Source organism: Hyla sarda, chromosome 5 (genome assembly GCF_029499605.1).
Source record: "Hyla sarda isolate aHylSar1 chromosome 5, aHylSar1.hap1, whole genome shotgun sequence".
In the NCBI taxonomy this organism is placed as follows: Eukaryota; Metazoa; Chordata; class Amphibia; order Anura; family Hylidae; genus Hyla; species Hyla sarda.
This window is the reverse complement of record NC_079193.1, coordinates 185,036,620-185,056,413: the sequence shown is the minus strand read 5'-3', so window position 1 is coordinate 185,056,413 and position 19,794 is coordinate 185,036,620. Positions and strand designations below refer to the sequence as shown.

The window sequence follows — 19,794 nt, the reverse complement described above, 5'->3', positions numbered from 1 at the left end:
ATTTACATACATATTTTGTTATTCTATAAGGTACACTATTAACAAATGTATTGTTCCAGGTGACATCTATGGTACCCATTTATCTAGCAGTAATGCATATATAAGGAAACCTTATGTAAATGTCCCTGATGAAATTAATTCAAATTTTCCTCAAGGAAATACTGGACAGAGAGGAGTGGCTTGAATCGACAAAATGAAGTAGCAGCAGGATGGAGGAGTACCATGGGTCACCAAGGTTGTTTCCTTTGTATCTCCCTCCTTGATGATTGACAATTATAACATGGTGACCTATCTAAATAGATAGTATCCACTTGCAATAGTCCTTTTTGATTTTGGCTTGGTGGTTTTAATATTGGAAAATATTAGAGATGAGTGAATTTTTTTTAAATTCAATTTGCCCGAATCGCCGAATTTTCCCCAAAAATTTGGATTGGTCCGAATTTATTTGCGGCAAATCTGTATTAAAAACGGCTATTTCTGGCCTACAGAGAGCATCAGTAGGGATGTAGAAAATTTTGCCTTGCTGTAACACGCATAGGGTGTGTGCTGGGTTAGTGAAATAATACTGTTATCCAGTATGACATGCAGATTAGAGGCATCGCTATTAGAATCACAGTTGCAGAGCGGCACAAGGACAGAGCCTGGAGGTGGCCAGTATGAGGAGACCATATAGTGGCTGAATGACACAGCGTGGAGGTGACGGCAGCATGAGGAGACCATATAGTGGCTGAATGACCCAGCCTGGAGGTGGCAACAGCCTGACGTGTCCATATGGCCTCATAACTGAAAAGATTAAAGAGTTTTTTAACATTCAAATTGAAAATTTCAAATAGACGAACCTAAAATAGTTTTATTTAATGTGCCAGCAGCATGAGGAGACCACATGGCGGTACAGTGGCAGAACCTAGATGTGGCGGAAGCATGAGGAGACCATATAGTGGCTGAATGACACAGCCTGTAGTTGGTGGCAGCATGAGGAAACCATATAGTGGCTTAATGACACAGCCTGGAGGTGGCAGCAGCATGAGGAGACCATATAGTGGCTTAATGACACAGCCTGGAGGTGGCGGAAGCATGAGGAGACCATATAGTTGCAGAATGAGACAGCCTAGAGGTGGCAACACCATGAGGAGAACACATGGTGGCAGAAAGAGACAGCCTGGAGCTTGGGTCAGCATGAGGAGAACATATGGTGGCAGTATGAGACAGCCTGGAGGTGGCATCAGCAGCATCAGGAATTCTGAAAGTGACTCGGTGACATAGTGGGGCAGTGGGTGGCACTACCAGTACCCGGTGACAAAGGTGGGTGAAAAAAGGAAGAACTCGGCATCAGATGTGTGACATCAGGCAGGTGGCAGGATCAGAATAGTAGCTGAAGCAGGTAGGCAGAAGAAAAGAGTCTCTTTTGTAAAAGTGTTAGTGTGCACAAGTAAGTATTGGAGGATATACATTTCTTAAAACCTAACTTTTCATAGTATTCTCAGGATAAAATATATGTTCCCCAATTTTTTTTAAATCAAACAAAAGGAAAGGTGTGCAAAAAACACCATGTGCCAACTACACCACCGAATATTGATGTGATGCAAAGACCTCTAAAAGGTGGAAGGGAACAACGTATGGTTCATTGTAACCGGTGGGGGGTAAAAACTTCCCCTGTAAGGCCCTACTCTCGCGTTATTAATTCCCTTCTTGGAAAGTGTTACTCACCCTAAAAAGGGCAGCCCCACACAGGAACATCTCCCTATTTCCACCTGCAAACACTGCAGAGGAAATAGGGAGAGGTTCCTGTGTGGGGCCGCCCTTTTTAAGATGAGTAACACTTTCCTCGAAAAGGTGGAAGGGAACAACGTATTGTCCATTGTAGCAGGTGGGAGTAATAAATTCCCCTGTAGGGCCCTATTCTTGGCCTATTAATTCCCTTCTTGGCAAGTGTTACTCGCCCTAAAAAGGGTGGCCCCACACAGGAAACTCTCCCTATTTCCACCTAATAACCCTGTGAAATGGCAGTGTTTGTAGGTTGAAATAGGGAGAGGTTCCTGTGTGGGGCCGTCCTTTTTAGGGTGAGTAACACTTGCCAAGAAGGGAATTAATAGTGCGAGTGTAAGGCCTTACAGGGGAAGTTTTTACCACCACCGGTTACAATGGACCATAAGTTGTTCCCTTCCACCTTTTAGAGGTCTTTGCATCACATTAATACTTGGTGGTGTAGGTGGCACATGGTGTTTTTTACACACCTTTCCTTTTGTTTGATTGCAAAAAATTTTTGGGTACATATATTTTATCCTAAGGAAAGTAAAGTTTTAGCTAATGCATATCCTCATTACTAAGTTGTGGTCTGATGCCGAGGAATGACTGTAACTGGGGAGCAGCACCTTAAATATGTTTTGCACTATCCATATTTTGAATATGTTGGTGACTACCGTGCCGCACTAAACACCCGCTCTGATGGCACATTACTGGCCGGGCAGGACAGCTTTTCAAGGGCAAACTCTGCTAGTTGCAGCGACAAATCAAGTTTGGCTACCCAGAAGTCCAGCGGATCTTCAAGGTGTGTTGGCATGGTCATGTCAAAGTATGCCACCACCTGCAGGTCATGCTCCAGGTCTACCTGCTGCTGATGAGTTGCTTCACTATACGGGTGACGAAAGCTACTAAACAGAGACTGTAGACTCAGGCTGCTGCTGATGGAGCTGTTACTGCTCCTGCCACCCCACCCCTCCCCAGCAGCCATGGCAGTGGAAGGTGAGCACAGAGGGCCCCCCCCCGAGTCAGACCTGCGAGAGGATTGACGATGGCACAGATAGGCATCGGCCAACTGACTATGTAGGATGTCTCTGTAGTAGGTCAGTTTGTCCTCCCTCTCAGTGGGTGTAAAAAAGGCCCCCATTTTGTGCCAGTAGCAAGGGTCCAATAAGGTGGAGAGCCAAAAGTCATCCCACTGCCGAATGATGACAATTCGGCGGTCGCTTTTCAAGCAAGTGAGCATGCATTGTGTCATTTGTGTAAGTGACTCGGAGGGACTCCCAGCCTCCATCTCCACTGCATACTGCCACGATGTGTCTGGGTCTTCTGTCTCGCCTTTCTCATAACCCACTAGCTCCTCTAGCTGCTCCTGCTTCTCCTCTCCGGTCAGATGACTAGAAAAACCACCCATCTCACGAAACCTAAACTGTGCTCCACTGTGCCCCTCCCCCTCCTCTTCCAGTTCAGCCCCCACAGGGCTCATGTGGCCGTGAGATGTAAGCGCCACGTCTCCAGTGCCCTGACAAGCCATTGTTTCCAACACCTGTTGTAGTAAATGAAGCAGTGGAATGACATCATTCATCCTGTAATCCTGGCCACTGACTAATAAGGTGGCTTCCCCAAAGGGCCTGAGCATACGGCAGGTGTCACGTAAGAGCTGCCACTGGTTGACATTGAAGTTACACAGGGGAGTCCCCCTCTCCGCTTGGATCATCAGGAAATCGGTGATGGCTTTTCTCTGTTCGTATAGTCGGTCCAACATATGGAGGGTGGAATTCCAATGTGTGGCAATGTCACAAATCAGACTATGTTGGAGGATACCGTTCTGACACTGCAGCTCAAGGAGGGTGTGCTTTGCGGTGTACGAGTGGCTGAAGTGCATGCAAAGTTTCCTTACCATTGCTAGGATGTCTTGCAGATGGGGAGAACACTTCAGTAACAGCTTGACAACCAGATTGAACACGTGTGACATGCAGGGAGCATGTCTCAGGCTTCCTTGTCGCAGCGCAGACAAGATGTTCTTCCCATTGTCGTGTGTTCTTCCCGCCTGTGTGACTCCGTTCGCCAAGGCAAACCATGTGAAGAACAGCGTGACACCACCGTGCCCTGCACACAGGGTATGCTGGAGGGGCATTGAGACTTGTCCGTGCAGTGGAGGCTGAGGACATGGTGGAGGATGAGGAAGCGAAGTTTCACACTGTCACAGGACCAACGGCCTGAGAGAGTGGAGGCGGAAGCAGCGTGACCTGTTCAAGTTGCTGTTGTGGCTGTGCAGGAACCACATTCACCCAGTGGGCCGTAAAAGACATGTATAGTCCCTGACCATAGTTACAGCTGGGCAGTAAAGGACTGGCCCACCTTCTGTTCCACAAAATTGTGAAGGCCTGGTACTGCCTTCTTCAAAGAAATTATGGCTTGGCACTCTCCACCTCGGCTCGGCACAAGCCATCAGTTCTCTGAAAGGTGTAGAGTCCACCATTTGAAAAGGGAGGGATTGCAGCACCAGCAACTTGGTCAGGAGCACATTCAGCTTCTGCGCTGTTGGATGATTGGGCGCATACTGTTGTCTCTTGGACATGGCTTCGCCAATGGATTGCTGGCAGAATGGCTGACTTGAAGTAGGAGGAGCAGGAGCATCTGGAGTGACAGAAGATGGGTATGACACACAGCTCCCTTTGGCGGAGGTGGTGGAGGCTTGGCTGGCTGAAACAGGGAGTGGCATGCCACTGGGTGATGCAGCAGACTGGACCACCACATCGGAGCCACGGTTCTCCCAGGCCATTTTATGGTGACGCTGCATATGTTGACGCAGGGCCGTAGTGCCAACATTGGCATCCTGACCACGCTTCACCTTCTGCCGACACATATTGTATGTGGCCAGGTTAACATCCTCCGGATGCTTGATGAAAAACTGCCACACTGCTGAGTAGCTGATTTTCCCACCAACAGTCCGCACTGATTAACTGCTACTGCCACCAACTCCAGGAACCCCTGTTCCACTACCTCCCGGGAAGGTAGGCTGCAGCGAAGCAGGTGGTCTAACCCGGGCACCTTTGGCTCCAGACTTTCCACTTCTGCCACCATGCTGACTGCCAACCATGCTACCACCTTGCTGGCTCAGCTGCTGTCTCACGGGCAACCTGCAAACCTCCTCTCCTGATGATGATGATGAAGCCCCTTCTGCACCGGGCTCCCAAGTGCAATCGGCTTCATCATCATCGAGTTGTTTCTGCACGTCACTGATTTCCTCCTCAGGTTCCTCAACAGTGTCTGCTTCAGGAGCCTGAACGCTTGCAACACCACCTTCCACGCCACTCTCCTCATCACTACTTGCCCGCCTTGCGGAGGAAGCAGCAGATGTCTCCTTCACTTCTTGGCTGGGCAGTATCTGCTGACTGTCCTCTAGATCATCCTCACTAAATAGTGGAGCTGAACCCACAGCATAAGATACTTCTGTGGGGGAGGGAACAGCATAGCACAGAGGCGATGGGAGGACAGGGACTGCTCACGGGCCATGCCAACTGAGGGTTGTGTCTGAGGAACCCACTGACTGTTGGCTGGGGGTGTCAGATGTCACTTGTGATCAAGTGGATGACCTTGTTAACCAATCGATGGCAGCAGATGGGTTGCTGGTTTAGACATAACTGCTAGCTGATACCGAGAGCTCACGCCTCTCGCTGCGACTCCTGCTGCCACTCACCCCTAGTCTGCTGCGACCTCTGCTTGATGAATTTAGGCCTCTGCCACTCCTCTGTGCACGTCCTGGCACTTCTCTGCCTGACATACTTAGTGCGCATATGAGTGGAGTACAATACGCTCCACTAAGCTTAAAACAGTATTTGTCTACATTATCAGCAGGTGTGTACTTTTGGCTGGCCTTTGACAGTATGTAGGCCCTTAAGACTTTAACAGGAACAAAATGGTACACCATTTAGATGTACGCACATGTTACACTTAATAGAAGACAATATGCTTTTAGAGTTCTGCTCACCCTAACTGTCTGGCTACTATTAGCTTTTCAGTTGTTGTACACACCAGTGCTGCAGCACACAGTCACTGTGTACTACACCCAAAATTGCTCTCTCTCTCTCTCTCAATCTCACTCCCTTCCCTATTAGTGCTTCTAGGCTGGATTTGGGCTTGAGGCGAATCTCTGCTGTAAAAAAAGCTTTTCTGTGCAACACACTGCTCTCTGTCCCTCTCTGCAATAGAACGCTGATGTGACTGGGAGGGGAATTGCTGCTGTAAAAAATGCTTTTTCTCTATCGGCTCCATTGGGGGACACAGACCTTGGGTGTATGCTGTTGTTGCTAGGAGACTTGACACTAAGGAAATCAAAAAGTCGGCTCCTCCCAGCAGGATATACCCGCCTACAGAGCCTGAGGTAATCAGTTTAAGCTTAGTGTCGCAGGAGATGGTTCTCCCCAGACTTGGTCTAACATTTTCTTATTTTTACATAATAGGGACGTTTAGTTTTTCTTATTTCCTTTTATTTTCCTGTTTTCAGGTGGGGATTCAGGAACATAGCGTTCACTGTTTCTCCATTTGCGATTGAGGGGGCACAAGTATCGTGGATGTACTGTCAACCCCCTCTCGCCAACGGTGAGCGCCTGGGGTTGTACCTTATGGGTACATGCTCGTCTCGCTTTTCAAGCCCGGCATGATGCAGGTGACAAAAAGCTGGCTGACTGAAGACTTCATGACTGAAGACTTCATTAGGTAAGTTCTTCAGATTGAGGTGAGTATTCCCCTTCTCCTTTTTTCTTTCAGGTGTCGAGGAGTTGCAACCTCTGGAGAACCCCTGTTTTGGCCCCACTCCTTTTTATTGTTTCTAGTTGGGGTCCCTATTGGGCAAGGGCTCCCTAACGCTATTGGAGGAACTCAGGGGGTTAATATCAGTGGTGTAGGATTGTTCATTTTTATTCACTGGGCAGTCTTTCTTTATTCAGCAGCCGCGGCTGCATTCTCTATGTTTTTTTTTTTCTTCTGTGCTCAAGCCGCATGGTGTGCAGCGTGGCCGGGGCGCAGTTTACTTTAGTTTTCACAGCAGCTCTCTGTGCCGGCACTTCGCCCGCTCCTGTTCCCTGACACTCACATATGTTTCGGGGATTGGAGCGGGCGCCATTATGAGCATCTTTCTTCCCCGGCGGGATTCGCGCCCTAGGGAGAGCGCGAATCTCTTCAGCAAATCAGAGCTGTGCGGGGGACTGGAGGCCAATCCGAGGCGCTCCAGTCTAACCCGGCCCCTCTCTTCTGATTGGTCCTGCTGTCCCTGCTTTTCTCACAGCAGCTGCCTGGTGAGGGACATGGATGCTGGTGAGATCACCCTATTTTTTCCACGTCAGCTGTCCCTCCCTCTAAGCAGGTACCTGGGGCCCTGGTCACCTACTATACTTGTAAGGGCTGCGACGCAAAATGCCTGGGTCTGCTGAACCCACTTGTTCCGCCTGCACCACTGCACCCCCTGACCCTCCTGGTATTCCTATTCAGGATGCTCTCCCAGACCCAGTGGGCTCTGCTGCCCCTCCAATGTGGGTGTCTTCCCTCTCTCAGTCTATTTCTGACTTGGCGCAGGTCTCCCGTTCCGTGGTGACTGCCTTAGAAAGGTCCTCCTTACACCGTTCCCCAATAGAGCCTCGCTCTCCCTCACTCTCTTTTAAACGCTCTCACAAGCGTAATAGGGGCCATTCCTCTGACTCCTCTCCGGAGTCTTTGTACAGACGTAGGCATGGGCATCGTCCCTCTGCTACGTCTTCCAGCAAGTGTCTTTCTTCCAGAAGACGCTCCCCGAGTCGCCATTCTGAGTCTTCAGAAGGGCGCGCCAGGTCAGTGTCTCCCTCTTCTAAGGCTGCCTCCACCCGTTCCCACTCCCCTGGTGAACTAGTTGATGAGGCTGCTTCTGTTTCAAGACTCAGAAGACCACACAGACATGACCGATACGGTGGACTCATTGGTTTCGGCCATAAGAGACACCTTTCACCTAGAGGACCCAGGAACTTCGGACGCTGTCCCAGAAGTTTCCCTTCATCGTGCCCATCCGGCACACAAGATGTTCAGCTCCCATGCTGAATTTGAAGCCTTGCTAGAGTCTGCCTGGAGGCACCCTGACACGAGGTTTCAAGAAACAAAGAAGGTTCAAGCGCGTTATCCCTTTGCTAAGGACCTCATTGCCCAGTGGTCCTCACCTCCTACGGTGGACCCACCGGTCTCACTGTCTATCTAAGACTACTACCCTACCTTTGCCCGATGCTGCATCTTTTATGGATCCAGTGGACAAAAAGGGGAGACCTTGGCTAAATTTGCCTTTGAGGCTGCGGGTTCATCTCTTCTCCCTGCCTTTGCCTCTGCCTGGGTTTCCTGGGCCCTTAAAGGGGTAGTCCAGTGGTGAAAAACGTATCCTCTATCCTAAGGATAGGGGATAAGTTTGAGATCGCGGGGGGGTCCGACCGCTGGGGCCCCCTGCGATCTCTCTGTACGGGGCCCCGGCTCTCCACCCAGATAGCGGGTGTCGACCCCCGCACGAAGCGGCGGCCGACACGCCCCCTCAATACATCTCTATGGCAGAGACGGAGATTGCCGAAGGCAGCGCTCCAGCTCTGCCATAGAATTGTATTGAGGGGCGTGTCGTCCGCCACCTCGTGCGGAGGTCGACACACCCCCTTCCCGCGGGCTGTCGGGGCTCCGTACAGGAGAACGCAGGGGGCCCCAGCGGTCGGACCCCCCATGATCTGCAACTTATCCCCTATCCTTAGGATAGGGGATAAGTTGTTCACCACTGAGTCACCACTGGACTACTCCTTTAAGATCTGGGTTTCCCGACTCCACCAGGGCAATTCTTCTGGAGCTTCCTCGGAAGAACTGGCCGACTTATTTCTCCTGTTTTCTAAAGCGGGAGATTTTCTATGTTCTGCTTCCATGCAGTCCATGCTTCCATGCGGACGCAGCCTCTAAGAAGTCTCTCGCTGAGCTTCCTTTTACTGGTTCTCGGCTTTTTAGTAAGCGCCTAGACGAGATCATCTCTGAAGCCACGGGAGGGAAGAGTTCCTTATTGCCTCAAAATAAGGCCTGTAGAACTACCTCCCGCTTTAAATCTACCTCCTTTTGTTCCTTTCGGACCTTCAGGGTCACGAAGGGGACGAGGCGCCTTCTCGGGACAAAAAGGCTCCCTTCTTCCAGACTCGCACATCCTGGAATTCGGATAACTGTTCGGGCCGCTTTGCGCCAAGGTGGGTACCCGCAAACCCACCTCCGCCTGAAGGGACGCCCCCACCCGCGGATTTTGCAGGACTCCTGGTCAGGGATGTGGTGTCCAACGGTTACCAGATCGAGTTTGCCTCTCTTCCAAAGAATCACTTTTTCCTTTCCCGAGCTCCGCGATCTCCCTCTCTGGCATAGGCATTCCGGGGTGCGCTTCAGTCCCTCCTCATTCAGGGGGTCATTGTTCCGGTTCCTCCCAGGGAACGCTTTCAGGGTTTTTATTCCAACCTCTTTGTAATTCCCAAGAAAAGGGGGTCCAGTATGCTCCATCTTGGATCTAAAGCTCCTCAACCGGCATCTCCTCTTGCGCCACTTCCGCATGGAGTCTCTCCGTTCAGTTGTGGCAACCATGGATCAGGGGGAGTTTCTTTCCTCAATGGACATCAGGGACGTCTACCTCCATGTTCCGAATTTTCCGGGACATCAGCGGCTCTTCCGCTTTGCTGTCCCGGAGGGACATTTTCAGTTTGTGACTCTCCCCTTCGGCCTAGCCACAGCTCCGAGAGTGTTCACCAAGGTCCTTGCGCCGGTGATCGGTCTGCTAAGGACAAGGGGGGTCTCAGTGATCCCTTACTTGGACGACCTTCTGATCAAGGCTCCATCCAAGGACCAGAATCTAGAGAGTCTCACCCTCACTCTTCAGGCCCTGTCTCGCTTCGGTTGGTTGGTCAATCGGGACAAGTCCAACCTATCCCCCACTCAGTCCATGGTTTTTCTAGGACTTCGATTCAACACCTGGTCCGCCCGGGTTCACCTTCCGCCGGACAAGCGGTTGACCCTTCTGTCAGGGGTTCGTATACTAAGGAACCCCTCCCCAGTATCCTTTCAGTTTTGCATGGAAGTCCTGAGTCGGATGGTGGCGGCCATGGAGGCTGTTCCCTTCGCTCAATTTCATTTTCGAATCCTTCAACTTGCAATTCTATCCCGCTGGGACAGGTCCCCATTGTCCTTTGATCACAAGATCGTACTTCCTCGGTCATATCATCGCTCCCTTCTGTGGTGGCTCCGCTCCCCCCTGCTTCTTCAGGGGTGCTCCTTCCTGCCCCTCCATTGGCTGGTTGTCACGATGGATGCCAGCCTTTCGGGTTGGAGGGTTGTCTTCCGAGACCGGACAGTCCAGGGCTTTTGGTCTCCCAGGGAGACACTCTTCCCGATCAACATCTTAGAGCTGAGGGCAATCTACCTTTGCCTGTTACATTGGGAGATCCTTCTCCAGGACCGCCCAGTTCGTGTCCGGTCGGACAATTCCACTACGGTGGCATACATCAATCGCCAGGGTGGAACCCACAGTCTGGCGGCGATGGCCGAAGTTTCCAAGATCCCTTCATCCGGAGGTGTTTGCAGAGATCTGTGGCCTCTGGGGAACTCCAGATGTGGATCTCTTTGCATCCCCCCACAACCAGAAGGTTCCCCTCTTTGTGTCGAAGTCGCGGGACCCCCGTGCTCTGGCAGCGGATGCACTGGTAATTCCTTGGTCTGTTCCCTCCTCTTCCTCGCCTTCCCAGGGTCCTGAGATAGCTCAAAGCAGAGGGCATTCCCGCCATTCTCGTGGCTCCAGATTGTCCTTGGAGGGCGTGGTACGTCGATGTCGTCCGGCTCCTGGACGACGTTCTGCTGTGCCTTCCGCTTCGTCCAGACCTTCTCTCTCAGGGTCCCCTGGGCCACCCCAAATTACCGTCTCTGCATTTGACAGCGTGGTGGTTGAGACCGCGGTACTAATGGCCCGTGGCTTCTCAACACAAGTGATTTGTACCATGCTCAAGGCACGCAAGCCTTCTTTAAAGGGTCAAGTGTCTGCCCTTTCCATTCTTTTCCAACGCCCTCTGGCATCTGATTCTCATGTTTGGGCCTTCCTTCAAGGAGTGGCCCACGAGGTTCCTCCTTACAACTCCTCCTAGGGATCTTAATTTGGTCCTTTGAACCACTCAGGGAGGTTTCCCTTCGTCTCCTTTCCTGGAAGGTGGCGTTCCTTATGACAATTACCTCCATCAGACGGGTTTTGGAGTTGGCGGCTCTTTCTTGCTGCTCTCCCTTTCTAATTGTCCATCAGGAAAAATTCGTTTTTTGTCCGGTTCCTTCTTTTTTACCTAAGGTGGTTTCTGCTTTCCACCTTAATGAGGATATCGTCCTCCCGTCCTTTTGTCCCACTCCATCTCATTCCGGGGAGCGTTTGCTTCATAAACTTGATGTGGTACGGGTAGTGCATACCTACCTCTCTGTTACGTCTCCCTTTCGTCAATGTGATTCCTTTTTTGTTCTTACGGATGGTCACCGTAAGGGTTTACCTGCTTCCAAGGCAACCATTTCGCGGTGGATCAAGTCTGCCATTTCAGAGGCTTACCGTTGCAGGGGGAAGACTCCCCCTTTCAGGTTTTCAGCTCACTTCACGCGTTCTGTTGGAGCTTCCTGGGCTCTCCATAACAGGGCTTCAGCCTCTCAAGTCTGTAAGGCGGCTACCTGGTCGTCCTTGCACACTTTTACTAAATTCTACCAGGTTCATACCTTTGCATCCGCGGATGCTAGTTTGGGCCGTAAGGTGTTGCAGGCGGCGGTGGCCCAGCCTGCCCCTTGATTGTTTTCTGTGCCCACCCTAGGGACGGCTTTGGTACGTCCAAAGGTCTGTGTCCCCCAATGGAGCCAATAGAGAAAAAGTGATTTTTGTCTTACCGTAAAATCCTTTTCTCAGAGGATCCATTGGGGGACACAGCTCCCGCCCTTTCTTTGGTGTTCCGGTTTTGGTTACCTGTCCGAGGGTGTGTTCAGCTAATTTTTTGTTCTGGTTACCTCGGACTGGTCTTGGTTTTCTGCCTTCTCGGTCCTCTCCTACTGCTTGGGGACTAAACTGATTACCTCAGGCTCTGTAGGAAGGTATATCCTGCTGGGAGGAGACGACTTTTTGATTTCCTTAGTGTCAAGTCTCCTAGCAACAACAGCATACACCCAAGGTCTGTGTCCCCCAATGGATCCTCTGAGAAAAGGATTTTACGGTAAGACAAAAATCCTTTTTTGTGCAACACACACTGCCCTCTGTCCCTCTCTCTCTCTGCAAAAGAACGCTGATGTGACTGGGAGGTTAATCGCTGCTGTAAAAATGCTTTTCTGTGCAACACACACTGCTGTCTGTCCCTCTCTCTCTGTAATAGAACGCTGAAGTGACTGGCCGCAAGATGGCTGCCGATTATATAGGGCTGTGACATCACAGGGGTGGCTGGCTACTGATAGGCTGCATGCGATTCAGGGTCATCCCGCCGACACTTGTTCCCGCCTTCCCAGGATTCCTTGCCCCATGTCCTCACATGTGGATCCACCATTTTAGATGCCAGGCGCCTGGAACCTGGACCGCACTAAATGGAGTTTAATTAAGCGATTCACACGATCAAATCGCGGCGATATTCACATTCGGTGATTCGAAACTAATCAAATTTTTCTTGAAATTCTTAACGAATTCGGATTCGCCAGATTTGATTCACTCATCCCTAGAAAATAATATTGTTACATTACATTTTACCTGGAGATTTGATCTTATAATACTATGCAGTGCTGACAATACAATATGATTTTCCAATGAATACTACTGTACTATTTTTGACTTACCTGAGCATTTACAGGCTCAATCAAATTTACTCTTTCTCCTTCTTGGGATTCAAAATACAGAATGTGGTCATAGTTCTTCTCATGAAAACCGACTCTGTTGACATTGTCAAACAGACTAAGAAGATGAGCCTGCATAAGCAAAAAAAATTAATTTGAATTAGCCTCTAAACTTTACATAAGTGGTGTTACAGTGTCATAGTACCAGACATCTTAAGAGTTTTAGGTTGGCTACCTGGATAAGTTGCAGAGCATACACTGATCAACAAAGTAAAATGGAACACAGGAAGCCCTTATTTAAACAGAATGTACACTTTCATTAAACTACAATTAATTCTTATTCCGGCATAGTGAGCAAGGACATTCTATGCACCCAGAACTACTGGTGTATAGTACAGACAAAACTTATTAGTGAAACATATATAAACCATGGCCCATACTTCGCAGAATCATTTAAAAAGATTGGTGCCATTTTATTTGGTGCCTCAGACATCAGAATAGGAAAAACATGGAAAATAACTGCTAATAAAAAAAAAAATGGTCATCTATATTATGCCCAGCTTAAAATTAGAATACACAGTCAGGGCCCACAAAGTACAACAGTACTTTGAGCACTGTGCTGTTTAGAAAGTGTGCCAGCTCCCCTCCAGCACAAGGAATGGAGCCGAACAACCAGCACATATACATCTTCAGCATTTGGCTGGTGAATGTAACCAATAAGAATCGGATTTACCCCACTATATACATATACAAATAATTATTTACCGATATACTTTTTTAAGTTTCCTTCTTTGCTTACAAGAAAAAACATCCATTTTTCTTTTTAATAAACAATATTTATGTGGAAAATATTGTGGAAGAAATAATAGGAACAATATATAGCAACAGAAGAATGCAGCAGCACACTGCCAGCACAAGGATATAGGTGAAACATGAATATGCAGTTAAAACATGGAGAGCTATACAGCTATGGTGTAATAGATGCAAATGTGTCTATATATATATATATATATATATATATATATATGTGTATATATATATATATATATATTTTTTTTTTTAATGTAATGAATGAGTAAAGAGTTTTAAACCTAGGGGTTATTTACTATGTGATTTTATATTTCCCTGCATAACAGGGGTTACCCACTTAAAACGGGTAATCCAGCAAAAAAGAGGTTTTCAATAAAAATGCCTAGGCTATGTGATAACATAGTTACCTTCATCGCTCTCCCAAAGCCTCCGGTGTTGTGGCGCCTTTCTCTGCTGAACTTCCTTTCCCGAAGCTGCAGACAATATGTCACATTGCTGTTCAGCCAATCACTGTCGGCAGTGCTCTCCACCCTTAGCCAGTGATTTGATGAGCGGCAAAGTGTCTACAGATCTAGGAAGCAAAGATCAGTTGAGAACCGGGAGCCACGAGACCGGGAGTCTATAGGGAAGCAAGGGAGGTAAGTACAAGATTTTGTACGTTATCACACTGCCTGGGCACTTTTATTGAAAATAAAAAATGGTTGAGTCTAATAGTACTAAGATGGCAGACCCAAGATTGCCTTACGGGGGGGGGGGGGGGTTAAACAAGTGACAGAAGGAGACCCTTCCCTTTATGTAACTGCCTAGATGCCACATTCCCTATTGACCATGACAAAGTGTACCTGTGACTCATAGAGACATGTGAAAAGTTTTGACTGGTTAGGGTCTGATTATTCAGACCCCAACCAATCACTAGAATGAGTGGGGAGAGAGTTGTGCCACTTAGCGCTTCTTTCTCTGCTCTCTATGAGCATGAACAAGATAGTCCCATAGACTTACGTATGGCGTTTGATTCTGTCAGGTGGCACATAGTTGGGAGAAAAAAAGTGCTTGGCTTGGGCGCACGTTTCCTGGTTCCTTCTAGTGATCAGTCAAGGTCTGAACACCCAGACCCCAAATGATTACATTTTGACATGTTTCCACAACATCACATGTGAAAGCCCCCATTAAACATGGTTAAATATATAGGGGTGGAGTTTCTCTGATCCTAGCAATCATAACATAGTGTCAACAATAATACACCTGACACCCACTGTGCATGGAGCGGGGCCGGCTACATGTGCTCCCTGTACCATCCATCATAAGTGCACAGCAGATGACACCAAAGAATTAAGAATATTTAAATTAAAATGTTTAATGTGTTGAAGAGAAATATCTGACAATTACTATGAATAAGCAACTTCTTTTACCTGAATGGTGTGTGAATCCGATGCTTGTCCAAGTATCTCCAGAAGAGCAGGATCAGAAACAAAGAAAAACCGGGGGAATACTAAGCGTTTCTTTTCCAGGTATCCTGTAAGGGATTTCTGACACATCTCCAGCTGTTCCAATAAATGCGGTAACAATTGTGCCAATGTTTCATCACCAACACAGCAATGAACTATGTTGGGAGTTTCGTGAGCCCTCTGCATGATTTTCTGCCAAGACTTATCAATGTTCTGGAACCTCTTGGCTTCCTGATAAAATCAAGTCACAATGTCAGTGGCTTCTCAAGGTGATGTCACTTGTAATCATAGCAGATAATATAATGATGGGCAGATAATTAAAACAGCAGGCTGATTAAACAGGAAGACTTTCCTGCCAAGAAAATGACGAAGATATTAATGGCATGATATGAATGACTAACACCTCTGCTTCCTGTATGTTTTTGAACAAACTGGAGCAAGAGGATAAGGCCAAAATGGTTATTTTCCTGTGCCACTAGACAAGGTTTATATCTGGCCAGGGCTCCATCTATTGTATACACAGAGGTATCACTTAAGGTGTTACTGTCATTTCATCATTCATCATTTTATCAACATGTCACATGGAGATGTCAAAAGTTTAGATTGGTAGGGGTCTTCGTGCTGAGACCTACACCGATTGCTTAATATAGCTGGGTGAAGCATGTAGCAGCTTCACCTTCTGGCACTTTGTCTTATTGCATGAGACAGGCTCCATTATGAGGGCTTGTTTTATGCGGAACCAATTTCAATTTGTAATGAGATCACTCATTTTAGCATAGTTTTTATTGGAATCATTTAATTAACTTAGTTAATTAGTCATTGAGTTAGTTTAGGGAATTTTTTATTCATTTTTCTTTGATACATGATAGGACCAAAAATCAACAATTCTGGCATTGCAGGATTATACACTATATCATATTAATTCAGACAATTCTGCCTGTGGTGATAGGATTCCCTGAGTGTATGTATGTATATATATATATATATATATATATATATATATATATATACACACACACACACACACATACACACACACAGCATGTATTGCTAAGGCTAGGTTCAGACCACTTAATCTATGGGTGGAAATATTGAATCAGTCCCGAGATAGGACCATTCCACCAAAAGAATGAGCAAGAACATTTTTTTAAGCGGCAGAATTTCAGCTGCGGAAGCTCCGTAGATTAAATTCCGTAGTGTGCACTATGCAGCGGAATTCCATTGAAAGCAATGGGACTCAGCTGCATGGGGATTTCCGAGTAGAATTTAAAAAGCGAAAAAACGCTCAGAAATTCTGTAGTGTAAAGTTAGCCTCAGGGGTTAAATGCAGCGTGCCATTATACAGTACTAAAATATACTTTAAAATTATGTAGTATAATTATGTTAATTATAGGGGTTGTCAGGATCAATGGATGAGCTGCAATACCAGACACAACCCATAGACTTGAGTGGTGATGTTGCGAGAAAAAATGCAGATTTTTTTTTTGTGAATCCCAGACACTTCCAAATATTAAACGGCTATTTAAAATATTTTAGAAACAAATGTGGTTACTGAAATGAAAGGTCCAAGTAAAACACATTTTTCCTTTGAAATCTCTCTTATTCAGACTATGGATTTTACTTGGATTTATAGTTAGATCTAGAAGAAATCTATAGCTAAAAAGGATTAATAAATTTGAATAGTCAAGCCTTATCCCAAAAGATGCAGCTACAACCATGGATTTACACACATATATGGACATTTATCAATGGGTTTAGTCAGGTTTTCTTTACTATAATTGTCGCAAAATTGTCGCAACTGTGACTACGCGATTTTTCGTGCGACATTTTGACCGGAAAGCGAGAAAAGCAAGTTTTCCAAAAATTAACTACGTAGTAATAATTTTAAAATGGACTACGGGTAGTCAGGTATTTATTAACTGCGACAGTCGCAACTGCGCAAAAAAAAGTCGCAACAGGGTTAAAAATTGACTAAATTTACTCCAGCTCAGACATGGAGCAGAAAAAGCTACTACCAAAGTAAAGAAGGAAAAATTGCTTACGTGAAAGAAAATTATCAACAGGCTGAAACCAGTTGATAAATAAGTCACACATAAGCAAAAAAAGAGTAAAAAATTACAAAAAAAAAGAATACATAAGCAAACATTGATAAATCCCCCCCCCCCCCCCATAAAGATTAAACAAAAAAAAAAGCATGTCACACTGATCATGCAGGACGCAGTTAAACAAGTAAAAAATTAAGAATCAATTGTGTGATCCATGATGGAAGTGGAGATGTCAGACCTATCTGGGCTGTACTGGGTGCATCCTCTCCAATGTCACATTTAGTCCATTTAAATACTTAAATAATTACTACACTTGTTAGTATGAACATTTTTTTTTTTTTAAGGTAACACATGCAGTTCTTTTATTTTGGTAAAAGAACATCCTATTTCTGGGGTTTTAACATCTGTTCATACATTTATACAAATGTATTATAGATGCAGTAACCTAGGCAACACATATCTTGTCTGACAAACAGTTGCACAAGGGACATCTACCCTTTGTTCAGCATTGTGTCTTGAGATGTCCCTACTGAGAGAACATTTGTGACCATGCCTACCATGTATTTTTCTTTTGCAGAGCCCTTTACCATTCTCCCTATGGGCTTTTCTAGAAATACATAAATTTACTGTCACTAAGGAATCATTCTCTATATTGATCTGCCTTCCCACTTGCTTACACATTTGTTTCTATGCAAGAGACAAAATGCAAGCTATTCAGATAACTGCAGAACCGGGACTGCTTTTCTTTAGAGCGTAACATTTATAGTAAGGCTGCCCTCACACTCAGTTCTTGCCATTATTTTAGTGTGTAAACAGGGAAGGCTTCCCACATACACACTTTAAAATGTGTCCATAGGCTTCCATTACCAGATGGAGGCCAAAAGAGTGTTATTTAGGGCCTGTTAAAAAATATATATATATATATTATAAAATATATATATATATATATATATATATATATATATACACATACATATACACAGTAACCCCCCGACCTACGATGGCCCCGACATATGATAAAATCGACATACGATGGCCTCTCAGAGGCCATCGCATGTCGATGTCAGCATCGACATACGATGCTTTTATATGTCGGGGCCATCGCATTAACTGCTATCCGACAGCGCAAGATGCTTAAGCTGCTGTTGGATAGCAGTTTAAGCATCCCTGGCAGGTTCGCTTACCTATTCCCGCTGCTCCGGGTCCACTTCGCGATCCTCCGGTGTCTTGCGCATCTTCTCCAGGGTCCGGGCCTCGCTTTCCGGCGTCGTTATTATGTCACTACGCACGCAGCGCTGGCGCAGCGGCGTAATAACGTCACCAGAAAGCAAGGCCCGGACCCTACAGAAGATGCGGAAGAAGCCGGAGGATCGCGAAGAAGACACCGGAGCAGCGGGACAGCATCGGGAGCCCCTGGGACAGCATCGGGAGCGGTGAGGACCTGGTCCGGAGCGACGGGGACAGGTGAGTACAGCTTCCCATACTTTACATTGCACGGATCCCTCAACATACGATGGATTCGACAAACTATGGGTCCTTTGGAACGAATTACCATCGTATGTTGAGGGACCACTGTATATATATATATATTTTTTTTAATATTATTAGAAGGTAATGGAGGGCACTGCTTAAGTATCCCACTTATGGTATGCTGTTAAATATAGGAGGCTGTGATGTCAGTGGCCGTAGCTGCTATTGTAATGTTCCCTGCAGGGGTGCTAAGTGATATAGAGCAATAGTGCAATAATAACCAAAGAAAGAAATTCACTTGCACTCACCGATCCTATGGGAATTGTTGTATCAGAGATTTCCGTTGCGCTGGGAGATCATTGGATGAGGGTGCTCAGAGGCTAACAGCCCTTTTTGCACCCAGCCGTGCGCTTCTTCCGCCCTCACTGAGGCCGGAAGAAGCGCACGGCTGGGTGCGAAAACGGCTGTTAGCCTCTGAGCACCCTCATCCAGCGATCTCCCAGCGCAACGGAAATCTCCGATATAAGACTTCCCGCAGGATCGGTGAGTGCAAGTGAATTTCTTTCTTTGGTTATTATTGCACTATTGCTCTACAACACTTAGCACCCCGGCAGGGAACATTACAATAGCAGCTACGGCCACTGACACCACAGCCTCCTATATTTAACAGCATACCATAAGTGGGATACTTAAGCAGTGCCCTCCATTACCTTCTAATAATATAAAAAAAAAAATAAAAAAAAAAATTATATATATATATATATATATACATATACACACACACAATGTTTTTTTATTTTTGTCTACATCTAGAGCATACTATACATTTCCCAATAATATCAGCTCATCCATCTAGCAAAGTGAATGTATTGGCAGATGTATATCCACATGGGGTATATTGTATTTTCCTAGTTCTTCATTCTTTGTAGCTAGCTGATCTTGTAGCATTCTTATTATAATGAATCAAAAAACACCGATACCTACCTGTGGAAGTTGTTTAGCTATATCACCACCAACAAACACAGCTTCCAGGTAAATCCAGAGGTTCTGTACAGTAAGCCAGTTCTCAATGATTTCTGTGGTATTGGACAGTTTATGCACCCATTGCTGTATAGTTGGTTTAAATGGTGCATTGTATCTGTTAAAAACACATAAAACACACAGAGATCACTGTCATGTTAAATAATTCTGCAGCTAATTACGTAATACTAAAGGAAAGAATGTAGAGTGAGTATGTGTAGAGACAAAACTTCTCTATATAACGGTCAAAATCAACTACTGTTCAAATACTGTGGTGTTATAAATCCCATCACCATTAAATAAATATATATATATATATATATATATATATATATTTAGTGACACTGAGGCAGGTTTTAGGGCAATGAAAGGGTGTTTTTTCCAAGACCTTTAGCCTAGGTGAGCTAGCAGAG

The 19,794-nt window shown here is 46.3% G+C and overlaps 1 protein-coding gene across 3 annotated transcripts in view; it reads right to left on the bottom strand.

Moving 5' to 3' along the window:
- LOC130273684 (dynein axonemal heavy chain 5-like) overlaps positions 1 to 19,794 on the bottom strand; it is a 334,039-nt gene that overhangs the window by 192,735 nt on the left and 121,510 nt on the right. For all 3 annotated transcript variants that reach the window (XM_056520899.1, XM_056520897.1, XM_056520898.1), the window contains exons 36-38: positions 19,346 to 19,499; positions 14,811 to 15,077; positions 12,595 to 12,723 (exon numbers count right to left, since the gene is read on the bottom strand). In XM_056520899.1, the coding sequence (XP_056376874.1) occupies positions 12,595 to 12,723; positions 14,811 to 15,077; positions 19,346 to 19,499 (550 nt within the window). The remainder of the gene's footprint in view (positions 1 to 12,594; positions 12,724 to 14,810; positions 15,078 to 19,345; positions 19,500 to 19,794) is intronic.